This window comes from Phytophthora sojae (assembly GCF_000149755.1).
Source record: "Phytophthora sojae unplaced genomic scaffold PHYSOscaffold_13, whole genome shotgun sequence".
In the NCBI taxonomy this organism is placed as follows: domain Eukaryota; phylum Oomycota; class Peronosporomycetes; order Peronosporales; family Peronosporaceae; genus Phytophthora; species Phytophthora sojae.
Window position 1 is genome coordinate 753,791 of NW_009258127.1, and position 12,208 is coordinate 765,998.

Below are 12,208 nucleotides of genomic sequence, written 5' to 3' on the forward strand. Positions count from 1 at the left end.
CCTAGCAAAACAGGTATCGATCGCTCGACCAAACGTGTGCCACATTAACGTTGGTACAGCAGCGTCATGCAAACTCTTATAACCTGATCCAACCCCCTTAATCGCAGTTTCCTGCACCAGAACACGCAAGTCGCTGAGCGTGCAGCCTGGGACTTCATCAGTCTGCACGCCAGCTAGCAAATTTCGCTCCTCAATAGTTGAACCCATTTTGTCGCGTATTTTCGCAATTCGCTTGCTGTCTGACAAGTACAGAGGGTACCGCTCTCGGAGCAGGTTCATAACTTGGAACATTTAGCCCACAGCAGTAGCCTTAGCATGACGGCCTCCTCGAGCACTTGGCTTAGTTTGCAAGAAAATGGAGAAGGCGGTTAGCAAAGAGTAAAAGTTTTGACTTGGTAGAGCATCAGGAATAGACAATACTAGCAATTGACTCCTCATTCATGTTAGCAAGAGCTAAGAATTCGCTGAAGCACTTCATCGCCACTGCCTCCTGCCCTGCTGTCCCTTGCGGGATGTCAAGCCCTCTCGGTGCCCGCTGCATCTTTTCAAATGGGAGAGGAGAGAAAGCAGACGAGTCACATGAATAATGCAACAATTACACTAAACTTTTGTATTGGACATTATTCTAGCAAGACTGTAAATTCCCAAAATAATTGGGAAAATGTTGGGATACACACGAATCGATCGTGATTGGCTAAATTCATTGAAGAACTTGTCCTGATTGGATAGATGCAATGACAGAGAAGCGCAAGGAATGCCAAGTTGGGAGAAAGCTTCCTTATCCTAAATACTACGTCACTTGCCCTTGTCCGGCGTGTCATCTCTCATCTCTCTCTCATCTCTCATGACTCCTCTCGCTTCATGCGCTTCTTGCAAGCATCGATGTGTGGACCGGGGCATCGCATCGGCTGCACCGCGCACAGCTCACCTGAGGTCATGGGCGCTTCAAGATACTCGCAGTGAGCCAGCCCTTCAAACGGTGGATCCGCCTCCGTAGTGGTGCTGGACAGCACGTTGAGCTGCAGCGCAGCCTGCTTGCCACGAACCACAAGCCACTGGCTGTCACCACTGCCGCTGCCGTTGTCGCTTGCTGCGCTGCTTGATACTAGGATGTCGTTCTGCGCGCGCAGCCTCGCTCGAAGCCAGTCCTCGGCGCACGCCACGAAGGGCAGGCCGTCGAACTCGAACTGCAGCGGCTTGCAGCTGACCTTGAACGCCGTGTAGACCTGCGGCCGGAACGCGCTGTGCACTGCGTCCGCCAGCGTGTGCAGCGGCGGAAGGTCCTGCGTCGTCAGGCACGTTGCATTCGCGCCGCTGTTGCCAAGCGGCCGGCGGTACCCTCGATGGTTCGTCAGCACATACTCCTCGGTCTGGTTCGAGGACGCCACCACCATGCGTCCGTCGAAATGGAGCCTGCGCGAGCACTCCGAGAGACGAGGCCGCAGTCGGCCCGTCACGTTGAGTGCATGCAGTGGGCCAGCAGAGCTCATGTTCGTCTGCAGCAGCGACAGGTTGAACTCGATTGTCGACGCGTTCCTCACTGCGAAGAAGACGGCGTCGGCTTGACGCCGCGCGGTTGACATGGAAGTCGCAGCCACCCACAGACACATGAGCACGTTGAGCAGCACGAACACCGCGAGCCCGAGACAGACCGAGTCGCGCGCCGTCCAGCGAGGCTTCTGCAGGGTAGACAGCACCTCCATTGCAGCCAACTGGCAGATCGATCGAACACGGCGCTTTTCCCAATGTACAACACGCCTCCTAATTAATACCAAACGCCTTCCTCCTCCGTCTCACACACAGCTAGCTACAGACTCATAAAATACCGGGTGGCAACGGGCTCCAAAAGCAACGGCATCCGTTCAGGCTTGGGACCAGTCGGTCGGCAGATCACGCTCCACCGTACAGTTGGCGCGAGTCTGCGACGAAGAGTCCTCGTTGCCCTCACGTCACCCTCATCTGCACCCACCCGTCCCACCCACTCCTACCGCTGGCTTTTACAGAGTGATCAGCGGCCCGACAACCAGGTTCTCCCACCTCAGCGCTAGTACCAGCACCTCGCGCATCCAGAAGGCGGCGTCCGATGAATTGGCCGAGCCCAGGGAGCCGCCGTACTCGACCTCGAAGCCGCGGATCGGCTGGCCCTCCACCTCCGGCAGCGTCGTGAACTTCCACCAGATGAAGGCCTTGGACCAGATCACGCACTGCGACGGCGCCGTGGTCGCGCCGCCCATCATGAGGTGCAGGTCGTCCGCGTCCTCGGGGTTCATATCCCGGATGCACACGAGGTGTCCGTCTGGCGTCTTGGTCCGGAACAGCAGGTAGATGGTGTGGTGCACCCACCCGTCGATCGTGTGCTTGATCTTGCGGCGCACCACCACCACGTCGTTCTCGAAGCGCTGCAGCACCTCGACCTTGACCTCGAGGCTGTGGCCGAAGTAGCGCGTCACCTGGTCCTGCACCGCGCGCATCTCCCAGCTGCGCGCCGCCAGGTCCTCGCTGCAGTCCTTGGCGAACGTCTTGTGGAACATGAAGTTGACGTTGTTGCCCACGAGCTTGCGCTTCTCGCGCCAGCCGCAGATCTCCAGGCCGCTCGAGACGAAGTCCTCGCTGTTGGAGAAGGCCTCGATCTCGAGGAACGAGTCGCGCATGATGCGCAGGCACATGGCCTCCTCCATGGGGCGCCACGAGCGCGGCGTCTGCAGGTCGAACAGCTCCTCCGCGACCGAGTCGGACGTCGTCTCCCTCTGTTTAGATAGAGAACAATCAATACACGAGTCAGGAGTTGCTTCTCCGGATTTGCAGGAAAGGAAGAGGCTGAAAGAATAGGAGCCCGTCCTCCTTCCTCGGCGAGAGAAGGAGGCGGGGGAGGACATGAAACGTACGTGGTCGTACTCGAGCTGCAGCATCGAGTGGAAGAAGCGGTGGTCGTCCAGCGCCTTGCGCAAGTTGTAGTTGTGGTTGGTCAGATGCTGCGCCTCCATGGTGAGCTCCGAGATCTTCTGGCGCATAGGGCTCTCGCTCTTGGCGCCCTCGCACAGCTCGCGGATGCGGACCTCCATTGCTGCCACGGTCTCCTTCATGGTCATCATCGTGTGCTACGCAATGTCAAACAGGCCAAGAGACAGCCACAGCAGGCACAGACACACACACCACCGCAAAAAAGAACACGTCAGTCCTCAACGAACGAGTTAAACCATGCTGACTCAGCCGCCGACATGACACCGGCACATCGGCACCGACACCGGCCGTTACGGCTCCGAAATGGCCACTCACCTCTCTCTTGTGGCGGCTGCGGCGCTCGTAGCTGCGTAGCCTGGCCTTGGCCTCGGACGGCGGCGGGCGCTTGGGCTTCTTCTCCTTGGCCTTGGGGGACGGCTTGCGGCCGCGCCTCTTCTTCTCCGGACCGGGGGGCGGTACCAGCGCGCCGCGCAGACCGAGCGGCGGCAGCGGGGCCACGGCCGAGGACGGGAACAGCGCGTCGGCGTGCGCGGCGGCCTCAGGCGCGTGCTCCATCATCATGGTCATGACCTCGTCGGGCCCGCTCTCGGACAGCTCGCCGCTCACGAGGTCGTCGTCCTGGTCCTGCTCGTGCGGGCTCTGGGCCGCGGACTCGCCCAGCGCGGCGCTCCAGAGCGAGTCCAGCTCCTCCTGCTGCTGGTTGGCCTCCTGCTCCTCCTCCGACAGCGTGCCCGGCAGCATGATGGCCATGACGGCGTTGCCGGCGTCCTGCTCCAGCTGCTCCAGGCGTAGCTCGCCCAGCTCCTCGTCGCTCAGCATAAGGCCGCTCAGCTCGGCGTCCGCGGCGGTCGGCGCCTGGTGCAGCGCGTGCATCAAGTCCAGCATCCTGCTTAGGTATTCGTTCTTTCCTTCTTTACGGCCGGCAAATCAGACGGCGCTGGCTGGGGCTTTTTAGCTCCTGGCCGAGGACAGCTCGACGGGCAGCGAGCGAAAACGATACTGAGGGCGGGGCGGGGTTGGGCATGCGGGGGGTCAGTGGGGCCATACTGGGGCCAAGTCACTTTATTTTACCGGCTGGGCGAGAGGGGCTCACTTGCTTCCAGTATGCTTCCCGTTCTTCTTTTCCTGCGACTGGTTACTTCGCGCAAGTTCAACCTCCACATTAGGGGCTCTGCTGGACGCTCGCAAAACGGGGAAGGAAGCACGTGCGGGGAGGCAGCCGGCGGCTCTGAGCCCATACTGGAGCCCTGTATCAGCACGATTGCCACCTGGCGGCACTCGGCTGCTTTGGGCAGGGTGTGCCGGTACGGCAGCGCCGGCCCCGTTTCGACGGTGAGGCTTTTGGTACAGCGTACCGCTTTGGGCATGTCGCTTGCAGTCTGCTTGGCGTCCAGCGATTGGGTAGAAAAGGGTCGGTCGTGACGCGCCAACGTCTAAATACAGCTATCATATCGGTACAAGGCATCCAAAAACCAAGAGCGCGCGAGGTGTCAATTGAAATTCAACCAAAGGTCGCGCGTATCTTTACGACGCCAATTCGATTTCAGCAGCCGCGGCACAACCAGCCACGAAGGCCACCACGTGGCTGGCCACTGTTCACGCCACCACCAGCGCCTCCGCGAAAGAGCAGCAGGGCTTGCTCTGCTCGGCCTAGGGAACGCCGCAACGGCAGCCGCCGCGGCAACAGCAGATTCCTGCCGCCCGCCTGCGTTGGCTCACGAGCGACTTCAACATGAAGGGTTGTTAAAATACCTTGCGTTTCGCGCCGCGCCGCGCGACTCCTGTCAGCAGACGATTAACGCATGATTTCTTTGAGCGCTCTACTCAACCTGCATCACTCGTTTTGCCTGCGAACGGCGTTCGCACGCGCGGACATGCACCGCTCGAATCGTAGATGGCATGGCCGCTGCGCTCTGTTAAACAAACTAGCAAAGCAAGAGGGTAGAGCTGCGTGGTGCCGCTTCCTCCGTCGCCATAGCAGATAGAGAGCATTCTGGTGTTGCAGCCAGCCACGGGCTCTGATATTCTATCTAATGCGTGTGCGGGCTGCTAGCTGCGGTGAGGCGATCACATTGGTCTTGCTAATGGCGACACTGCTACCTGGCCTTCCCTGCCTCACTATCTGGCCCGTGCCGCCGCCACCTCGTCGTTAGCAACGCTCGGGCGCTGGTCATCCGCGTTTGCCGCACGGCGCAAACTCGGCGCGGGATTGCTGGCGCTCGTTGAAGTGTCCACCACGGAGTGACGACGCTCGTACGTTTTCGCGTACTAATCCGAGCTTCTTCGCGTGCTTTGACTTCAATGACGTCGGGTTTTCAAATTTGGTCTAGTGATTACAGCGCACTTAACAATCGCACTTAGTCGCACTTAGCACATCAATATGACGCTCGTCTTGCAGTCTCAGCATCCATTCCATACGCCTCTCGTCGTTAGCAAGCTGCAAGTAGCCTGCGTGTGCATGTATTGCTACAGTACATGGAGCTTGAAAGCTACAGCTCGCGTTCCGGCGGTCTCGTAACACCACATTGCACGAATGGCTGACGTTTAACAGTCCAGCCGGTCTCGCGTCGCTGCAACATGGAGCCCCATTAATCGGTCTCAGACCGCGTTCGTCCATTACGACCGTAGTCGTTGCACTGGGCATGGCGCTAGAACTGTAGAACTGACTGGTGCTGCCGTTGCAGCACGTCACGCCAACGCAGGATGAGTGCGAGGCCGCTTGGCTTCAGGGCTGAAGCGAGGGATGCGCCGTGAGCTTCAAGCCCGAGTCGGCCGCGCCGACGTCGCCTCTGTCACCCGCTCCAGTTCGACACCGACCGATGCGCTGACTCAGCTCAGCGCCGCTGAGTGGAACGGCGGACCAGAAAGCGACAAATCCTCTTATGTCTTATCCTTAGTCGTCGCTATACCTAGTGTTGCCGCAGGTAGGCAGCGAGTCTTCGCAATAAATCCATCGCCCGTCCGCTGCTCAGCTGATCTGCATGTCCTCCGCCACCTCGCCGTCCTCAACTGCATCAGCAGGAGCACCACAGGGCGCCGCCGCTTGGACGGGTGCGACCGGCGCGCTGGCCTCCTCGCTGCTCGCCGCCGCGGCGTCATCTCCCTCGGGCGCGAGTGACAAGTCGTCGAAGCCCAGCTTGGCCAGCGTGTTCTCCATGCGCTGGCGCTGGCGGTTGCGCGCCTTCTTCTTGGCGTCCTTCTTCTTGCGGTCCTCCACCTCGTAGATGGTGCGGTAGACTTCCTTCGACACCTTCTCCTTGAGCAGCGTGAAGAAGACGCCGCCGGACGTGCGGCGTCTCGGCTTGTACTCGTGCGAGACCTCGTCCACCACGAAGAAGAGCTCGGGCTTGCCGCTGGCCAGCGCGTTCACCTGCTGGCCGCCGTCCTTCTCGAGCCGCAGCGTCTCGCGCAGCAGCTGCCACGACACCTTGGGCCCCACGTGCTTCACCACGCGGTGCAGCAGCGCCACCTTGGGCTCCTTCAGCATCTCCGACAGCACGCGCGGCATGTCCTTGGTCAGCGGCTGCTTGAGGTTGTTGCGGCGCCGCTTGGGCTTGTGCGTCCCCTGCTGCTGCTGCGCGCCATTGCCGTCCTTCCTGTGCTTGCTCCTGTGCTTCTTTTGCTTGTGCGGCGAGCGCGCGGATGTGGACGCGGGCGCGGGCGCGGCCTCCGTCGTGACGGCCACAGGCGCCGGTGGCGGTGCTACTGCCGTTGCTGCGGTGGCGACCTCCATAGTTTGTCTATAGTCAAGTGAAGTGATGGATCCCGACAACCAGCAAAAACAAAACGGCGCTAAAAGTAGCGCGCCAAAAATAATTGTCGAATTTTAGATTAAACCTATTGGACAGAATACAATATGATAGTTCGTGGGGTGTTGAAGGCAGCTTCAACTTGACGCGTTACCGCCGCTGCATCGAGCCTGTCCACAATGAGCAGGCAAAGCAATGGTTTGTTGGTGTGGGTTGAATGCTACTGCAACACGGTCTTCACGCACGTACCAGCGCTCGCATGAGCTCGAGTTCTCGTTGCTGCAGACGCTGTACCTGTTCCTGCAGCAACAAAACCATCCGCGCGTCGCTGGCCCTGTCCTCGAGCTACTGCTTCAACGCTGCGATCTCCTCCGAGAGCTTCGCGTTGCTTGCCCGTAGTGTGAGCAACTCCTTGTCGTGTGCTTCGTCTCTCAAAGTTTGTTGAACTGCGTCCACTAGACACGGACGTTCAGCGCTCAAGCTCAAGCTTGACACCGGATCAACACTGGCTGGTTCTTGGGGCTGCTGCTTGACTGCGGCAGTCTCCATCAAGGCATCGGCCTCTGTGGTGCGTTCTGCGGCCGTCGTTGCTGCAACTTTTTCGATGATGTGGGCCTTTGGTGAAACAGAACTAGGCACAGTTTTCGCGTGAACGTCGACGATGTCGGCGACCTGCTGAAGCTCGTGCAGGCAGCGCGCACGCTTTGTTTTCCTCTCACCCAAACCCTACTGCTTTTCATCACGTTGCCGCTTATGAGCCGACACATTCTTTTTCGTCTGCTTTCGCTGGAGCTTGTCCAGTTGCTGCAAACACAACACCTTCCTCCAGTCCATCGGAGTCGCAGCTTTGGCCAATGGAGTGGAGGCGTCAAGTTCTCCGTCGGGTTCCTGGTTGCTAGCAAGCACTCGCGACCGACGGCCCAATAATCCCATTTCCCGTCGCAGCAGCGCTTCAAGCTCATCATCTTCTTCATCGTCTTCTCCATCGTCTTCACCGTCAGTCATGGACGGCGACCCTGGCGTACTAGCCACTTTCGCTGAAGCCTCCACGGCACCAGTTACTGCACTATATGGCACGCTCAATCTGCGGCGCTCCACGAAGAGCAGCATCGCTCGCCTCAGCAGCCGGTCAAGCTCGTCGTCGTCATCGTCCTGCTCTGATGTCGCCTCAGCTTTAGTCACCTTTGATCCCTGCTCGTCTCGTTGCCGCAGTAGCATCAGAGCTCGTTGCAGCAACTGGTCCAGCTCGTAGTCTCCCTCGTCCTCCTCAGGCTCCGCTGCCTGAACACCGCGGGCGCAGCCTGTCGGATCCGCCTTTGCACGTAGCAAAAGCACGAGTTCGCTGTCGTCCTCGTCCACTGCCGAGTGCGCGGCCTCATGTTGGTTGCCAGCAACGCACTCCTTCGTTGACTCGCGGTCGTCCCCCAGCTCACTCATAATGCGCTTCAGCCATTGAATCTCACGCATCGCGGCGTCCGACGGGTAGGAAGCTACTTCCTGCAACTCAGGCAAATTCGAAATGCGGTGCGCCTCTAGCCGCCAATCAACTTTTTTGCCGCCAAATTGTTTTTCGCGGGAAAGCAGATTCCATCTGGTAACCGACCAATGACAGGCCTTGAATCATTTATTTTTACTTATTCACTGCAGAAGTTCTGCAGCAGCACTAGATGTGTACTCCATCGATCTCCTGACTGGCCTGTACCGGGCCCAAGGAGGCACGATAGCGCGAGAGTCCCGGGGTAGCTGCTTGTAGTGCATCTGGCAGAAGTTGTGCGTGCGCTCGAACGCAGGTTTGATGCAGTCGGAGACCAGGCAGCGCTTGCCGCCGCCGTGCGCCCAACAGAAGCCTTTGCAGATGGTGACTTTGGTGCACCCCGGGTGCTGACACTGGGTGCCGCCGCCGTGAGACCAGCACAGGCCGCGCGCCTTCGCCTTCTTGTTGCAGCCATCGACCGTGCACTCCGTACAGCTGCCGTGTTTCCAGCACAAGCCGCGGTGCTTGGCGCCCGTGAAGCACCCGTCCACCAAGCACTTCTTGCCGCCCTGGATCGCAGACACAAGAACCGACGCAAGTGAATACGCAGCTCAGCTATAATGAGATATGTATGGAGGGTGTGTAGCCGTACCCCGTGACGACAGCACCGACCCATCTGGACGATGTACTTGGTGCAGCCCGCCACCTTGCACATGCGGCGCCACTTCTTCTCGTCCTGGACCGGACTCTTTTGTGTCGGCTCTGAAGAAAGCGCAGCTGTGTTGAGGATAAAGGGAAGCCCCCACTTATTCGGGCTGCTAGGGGGTTTCGTCGTCACTCGCATTGTGTCTTCAGTGTCGGTGAGTGTCGAGCCCAAGTCGAGTTCCCCGGCGAGGTGCTGGTGGATGTTCATGGTCGGCCTTCGCGCGCTGCGTCTCGTTGGGGAATGAACTGCCTGCTGGTTGTGCGTCCGCTGGGTGGACAGCTGAGCGACAGCATCGTTGAGACTCAGCGGTTCAGAAGCGGCGTGGATCGGGTGGTGAAAAATCTTCTGCCGTTGGAGGCCCGCCCGACGGGCGTGTAAACGCACGCGCTGCGTCCCCTTCAGGCGCTCAAAATCTGCAGGGCCTGCGCTGCGTTCGGCTGAGCGTGCGGCTGGATCAAACCTCGCGCTCACAAACTCTACGTGCCGCTCAGAGTAAACACCAGGTCATTAGCTCACCTACGTCCACGCAGCATGGCCACTGGTATGCAGCATCGCCAGGCTCTCGCTCGAATGCGGCTGTTTCTTTCTACGCCAACGCAAGGACACACACGATGCTGCGGCCGTTGCCACGGTCGCCGTGCTCGGAACTGCTTCTCGGCACGTTACGTGGGGCTCTGTGTGCGTGGGCTATGCCTCAGCTCAGGTCAGCGACCTTCCCCGCCGGAGGCGAACCCGCCGAACGAGACCAGAGCCGTACTGTTACCTTATTGGCGCAGTTTTACGTCTCCAGCAGGCCGCCGTGTAGTAGGCTACTACTAGCAGTAGCAGCTTTCAGCACGCAAGTAGCTCCGAGCGAGTTGCTCGGGCGGCGATGTCGTGCGCTGGAAGGCATGCACCTGGGGTTTCTGGGCTGCTTGGATACCATTTGTCTGCCCTGCCACGATGTCTATGTGCTGAAGTACAGTGCTGTAGTAACTGTTGGGTGCGAGCTGGTGAGTCGGCTCAGCACGAGAATCTCGCCAGCTGAGATGTAGCCCGCGGTCTGCGTAAACTCTTTGAGCCAACGACCTGCTCGTTGACGGTGCTGAGCGAACAAACACGTGGCTGGCAAGGCAAGCACTGGATCGATACGAGCTGCTGCTTGGGCCGAGTGCCTCCCGGCGGTTTCACTGCTTCACTTTGTCGCGGACTCTAGTACAATTTACATTGCTAATCTTCTAGCGCAGTGACTGCGACAGAATATAAATTGGTGCCGAGCTCTGATAGGGCGATCGCCTTCAACTTCAATCGTTGCAAATCTCAAGCGAAATGCCCAGGTGCAATTTTGTGTTGGTTTTCCGGCGTCGGCGCGATAGTTGCCACGCCTGAAGCTCAGCTTTGTCAACTTAGGAAATACGTGTTTGTTTTGTTAAAACATGGAGTTTACGATGACTTCAACTTGGTTACAGCTCTCGATTTAAGGCTGGGTAGGTGTGTGTACGCACTGACTTGTAGTGCCGCAACCGAGAAACGGCTCGGAGCGCCCCGAAGGGTACTCATTCTTACCGTTCTCAACCACGGTGGAAACACGCTCTCGACCACAGGTGAGTTGGTGGAAACACGCTTTTGTGCCCAAGCCGACTACAGCAGCAACGTCACGGGCTTTCCTTCAGAACGAGCTGCAGTCAATCGCAACAGAACAGGCCGGTCTCGAGTCTGGTACATGTAACTCGACGATGACCGGTTCCCAATGCCTGCACAGGACGCGCACGGATAGTGCTGAATGCTACGCAATGGTTAGTTTGTCGGAGTCTCGGACGCTGGCTGAGCAAAGAGAGCACCTTAGACAGAAGCCAACACCTCTGAGAGGAGCAAGGCTCGATCGACTCGGTTAACCCGGCGTCAGCCGGATCCAGGCTGCGACTGGCCGCAAACAGCATTTAACCAAGGGTGGTGGTCCTGAGCCAGGACTCCCGATCGTGTTTTTGCAGCCGCAGAAGAAACAGGGTTTGAAGGCATCGCTACAGTGCCCTAGCCAGTGTAGCTTGCTAAGTTGGGAAGCTACCGAAACAGAGGTCCAAAAACACACAAGACTCTTGCCCTTCAGTTCCGCGAAGAACAGCGGCAAGGTGCTGTCCGATAGTATCTCGAGACCAAGCGCTCCGTGTGGAGGAGTGCTGTCTAAGGGCGCCTCGCATGGACGCAGGAAAGTTTGTAAAACGGTTTCGTGAAGGTTTCAGGTGGAAGATTTTTTCACGCCGCCTACAAGAGCTGCCCGGGCGTCTACTACTCGACTGTCTTGCTCGTTCACAACCAAATCCTCCGCTTCGAGCCACCACCACCGCCGCCCGATATCATCTCAACTCCAACGAGCAACATGTCCACCTCGCAACTCCGCTTCCGACGGAAAATAGGCAACGCGCTCTACGGCGAAGTCATGGAGTGCGAGCTCCGGCAGTCCAACCAGCACCAAGCGCACGTCCCACTTCTCCCTCCTGGCCGGCGATGCATCGTCGCCGTCAAATGCATGTCACTGCCATGCGCGCGCGACGCCCAGCATAGGTTTGGCGTTCATCGCACTATTGACGATCCGCACCAAGAACGCCGAGTCGCTGAACTGCTGGCGAAGAGCGGAGGTCACCCCAACGTCGTCGCGTCCTACTTCCACTTCCAAGAGCACGAGTGTGTCTACATGGTAAGCGAGTACTGCGCCGACGGAGATCTGTACACCTACACCACCTCTCCAGCTCAAGGCGGCTCCGTAGACGAGCACACGTCCATCCGCATCATGAAGCAGATCTTCGCTGGCGTGGACTTCCTGAATCACCAGCTCGGTATCGCACACCGCGATCTGTCGCTCGAGAACGTGCCGATGCACAATGGAGTGTGCAAAATCTCCGACATCGGGCTATCTGTGAGTGTTAACGCTCGCTGTAGAGGTCGTGTGGGGAAGGACTACTACATGGCCCCGGAGGTGGTCGAAGGGGAGCAGTACGACCCAGTGGTAGCCGATATCTGGTCACTCGGTATCATGTGGTTCATCATGCTGACGGGGTCGCCTCTGGTCTCGATCGCGTCGCGGGAAAACAAGGCGTTCGTAGCGCTCGAGCAGTGCGGGGTTGAGGACGTCTTCACGTCGTGGTAGATCGACTGCAAACTATCGGGAGGTGTGATCGACCTCATCTCTCGAATGCTCCAAGTTGATCCAGCGAAGCGAATTTCCCTTAGTGAGATCATAAAACACCAGACTGTACAGACAGAGGTGACGCGATAGTTCGTCAACAAGCACCATTAAATTAGCTATAACGGAAGGAGGAATGCGCAACGATTTTTAGGCTG

At 58.6% G+C, this 12,208-nt stretch overlaps 6 protein-coding genes across 6 annotated transcripts; 1 reads left to right on the plus strand and 5 right to left on the minus strand.

Moving 5' to 3' along the window:
• Window positions 1–842: 842 nt before the first annotated feature.
• PHYSODRAFT_530148 (hypothetical protein) lies at window positions 843–1,703 on the minus strand (the record flags this gene model as incomplete). Its single annotated transcript, XM_009539319.1, has 2 exons — window positions 843–1,068; window positions 1,159–1,703. 2 exons carry the CDS (start codon window positions 1,701–1,703, stop codon window positions 843–845), a joined length of 771 nt encoding a protein of 256 aa, XP_009537614.1.
• Window positions 1,704–1,743: 40 nt separating this feature from the next.
• Window positions 1,744–3,939, minus strand: PHYSODRAFT_565755 (hypothetical protein). Its single transcript, XM_009539320.1, has 3 exons — window positions 3,277–3,939; window positions 2,886–3,098; window positions 1,744–2,747 (listed from the first exon to the last, which is right to left on the minus strand). The coding sequence occupies exons 1-3, from the start codon at window positions 3,844–3,846 to the stop codon at window positions 1,998–2,000; spliced, it is 1,533 nt and encodes a 510-aa protein (XP_009537615.1). The 5' UTR covers window positions 3,847–3,939; the 3' UTR covers window positions 1,744–1,997.
• Window positions 3,940–5,929: 1,990 nt separating this feature from the next.
• Window positions 5,930–6,744, minus strand: PHYSODRAFT_565758 (hypothetical protein; the record flags this gene model as incomplete). Its single annotated transcript, XM_009539321.1, has 1 exon — window positions 5,930–6,744. The coding sequence occupies exon 1, from the start codon at window positions 6,692–6,694 to the stop codon at window positions 5,930–5,932; it is 765 nt and encodes a 254-aa protein (XP_009537616.1). The 5' UTR covers window positions 6,695–6,744.
• Window positions 6,745–7,436: 692 nt separating this feature from the next.
• PHYSODRAFT_258325 (hypothetical protein) lies at window positions 7,437–8,177 on the minus strand (the record flags this gene model as incomplete). The annotated part of the gene is made up of 1 exon (XM_009539322.1): window positions 7,437–8,177. The coding sequence occupies one exon, from the start codon at window positions 8,175–8,177 to the stop codon at window positions 7,437–7,439; it is 741 nt and encodes a 246-aa protein (XP_009537617.1).
• A 282-nt stretch (window positions 8,178–8,459) lies between these two features.
• On the minus strand, window positions 8,460–8,923 carry PHYSODRAFT_382077 (hypothetical protein; the record flags this gene model as incomplete). The annotated part of the gene is made up of 2 exons (XM_009539323.1): window positions 8,460–8,753; window positions 8,837–8,923. Coding segments are annotated over 2 exons (381 nt in total), but the record flags the coding sequence as incomplete, so codon positions are not given.
• Window positions 8,924–11,246: 2,323 nt separating this feature from the next.
• Window positions 11,247–12,014, plus strand: PHYSODRAFT_341032 (hypothetical protein; the record flags this gene model as incomplete). The annotated part of the gene is made up of 1 exon (XM_009539324.1): window positions 11,247–12,014. One exon carries the CDS (start codon window positions 11,247–11,249, stop codon window positions 12,012–12,014), a length of 768 nt encoding a protein of 255 aa, XP_009537619.1.
• Between the last annotated feature and the right edge of the window lie 194 nt (window positions 12,015–12,208).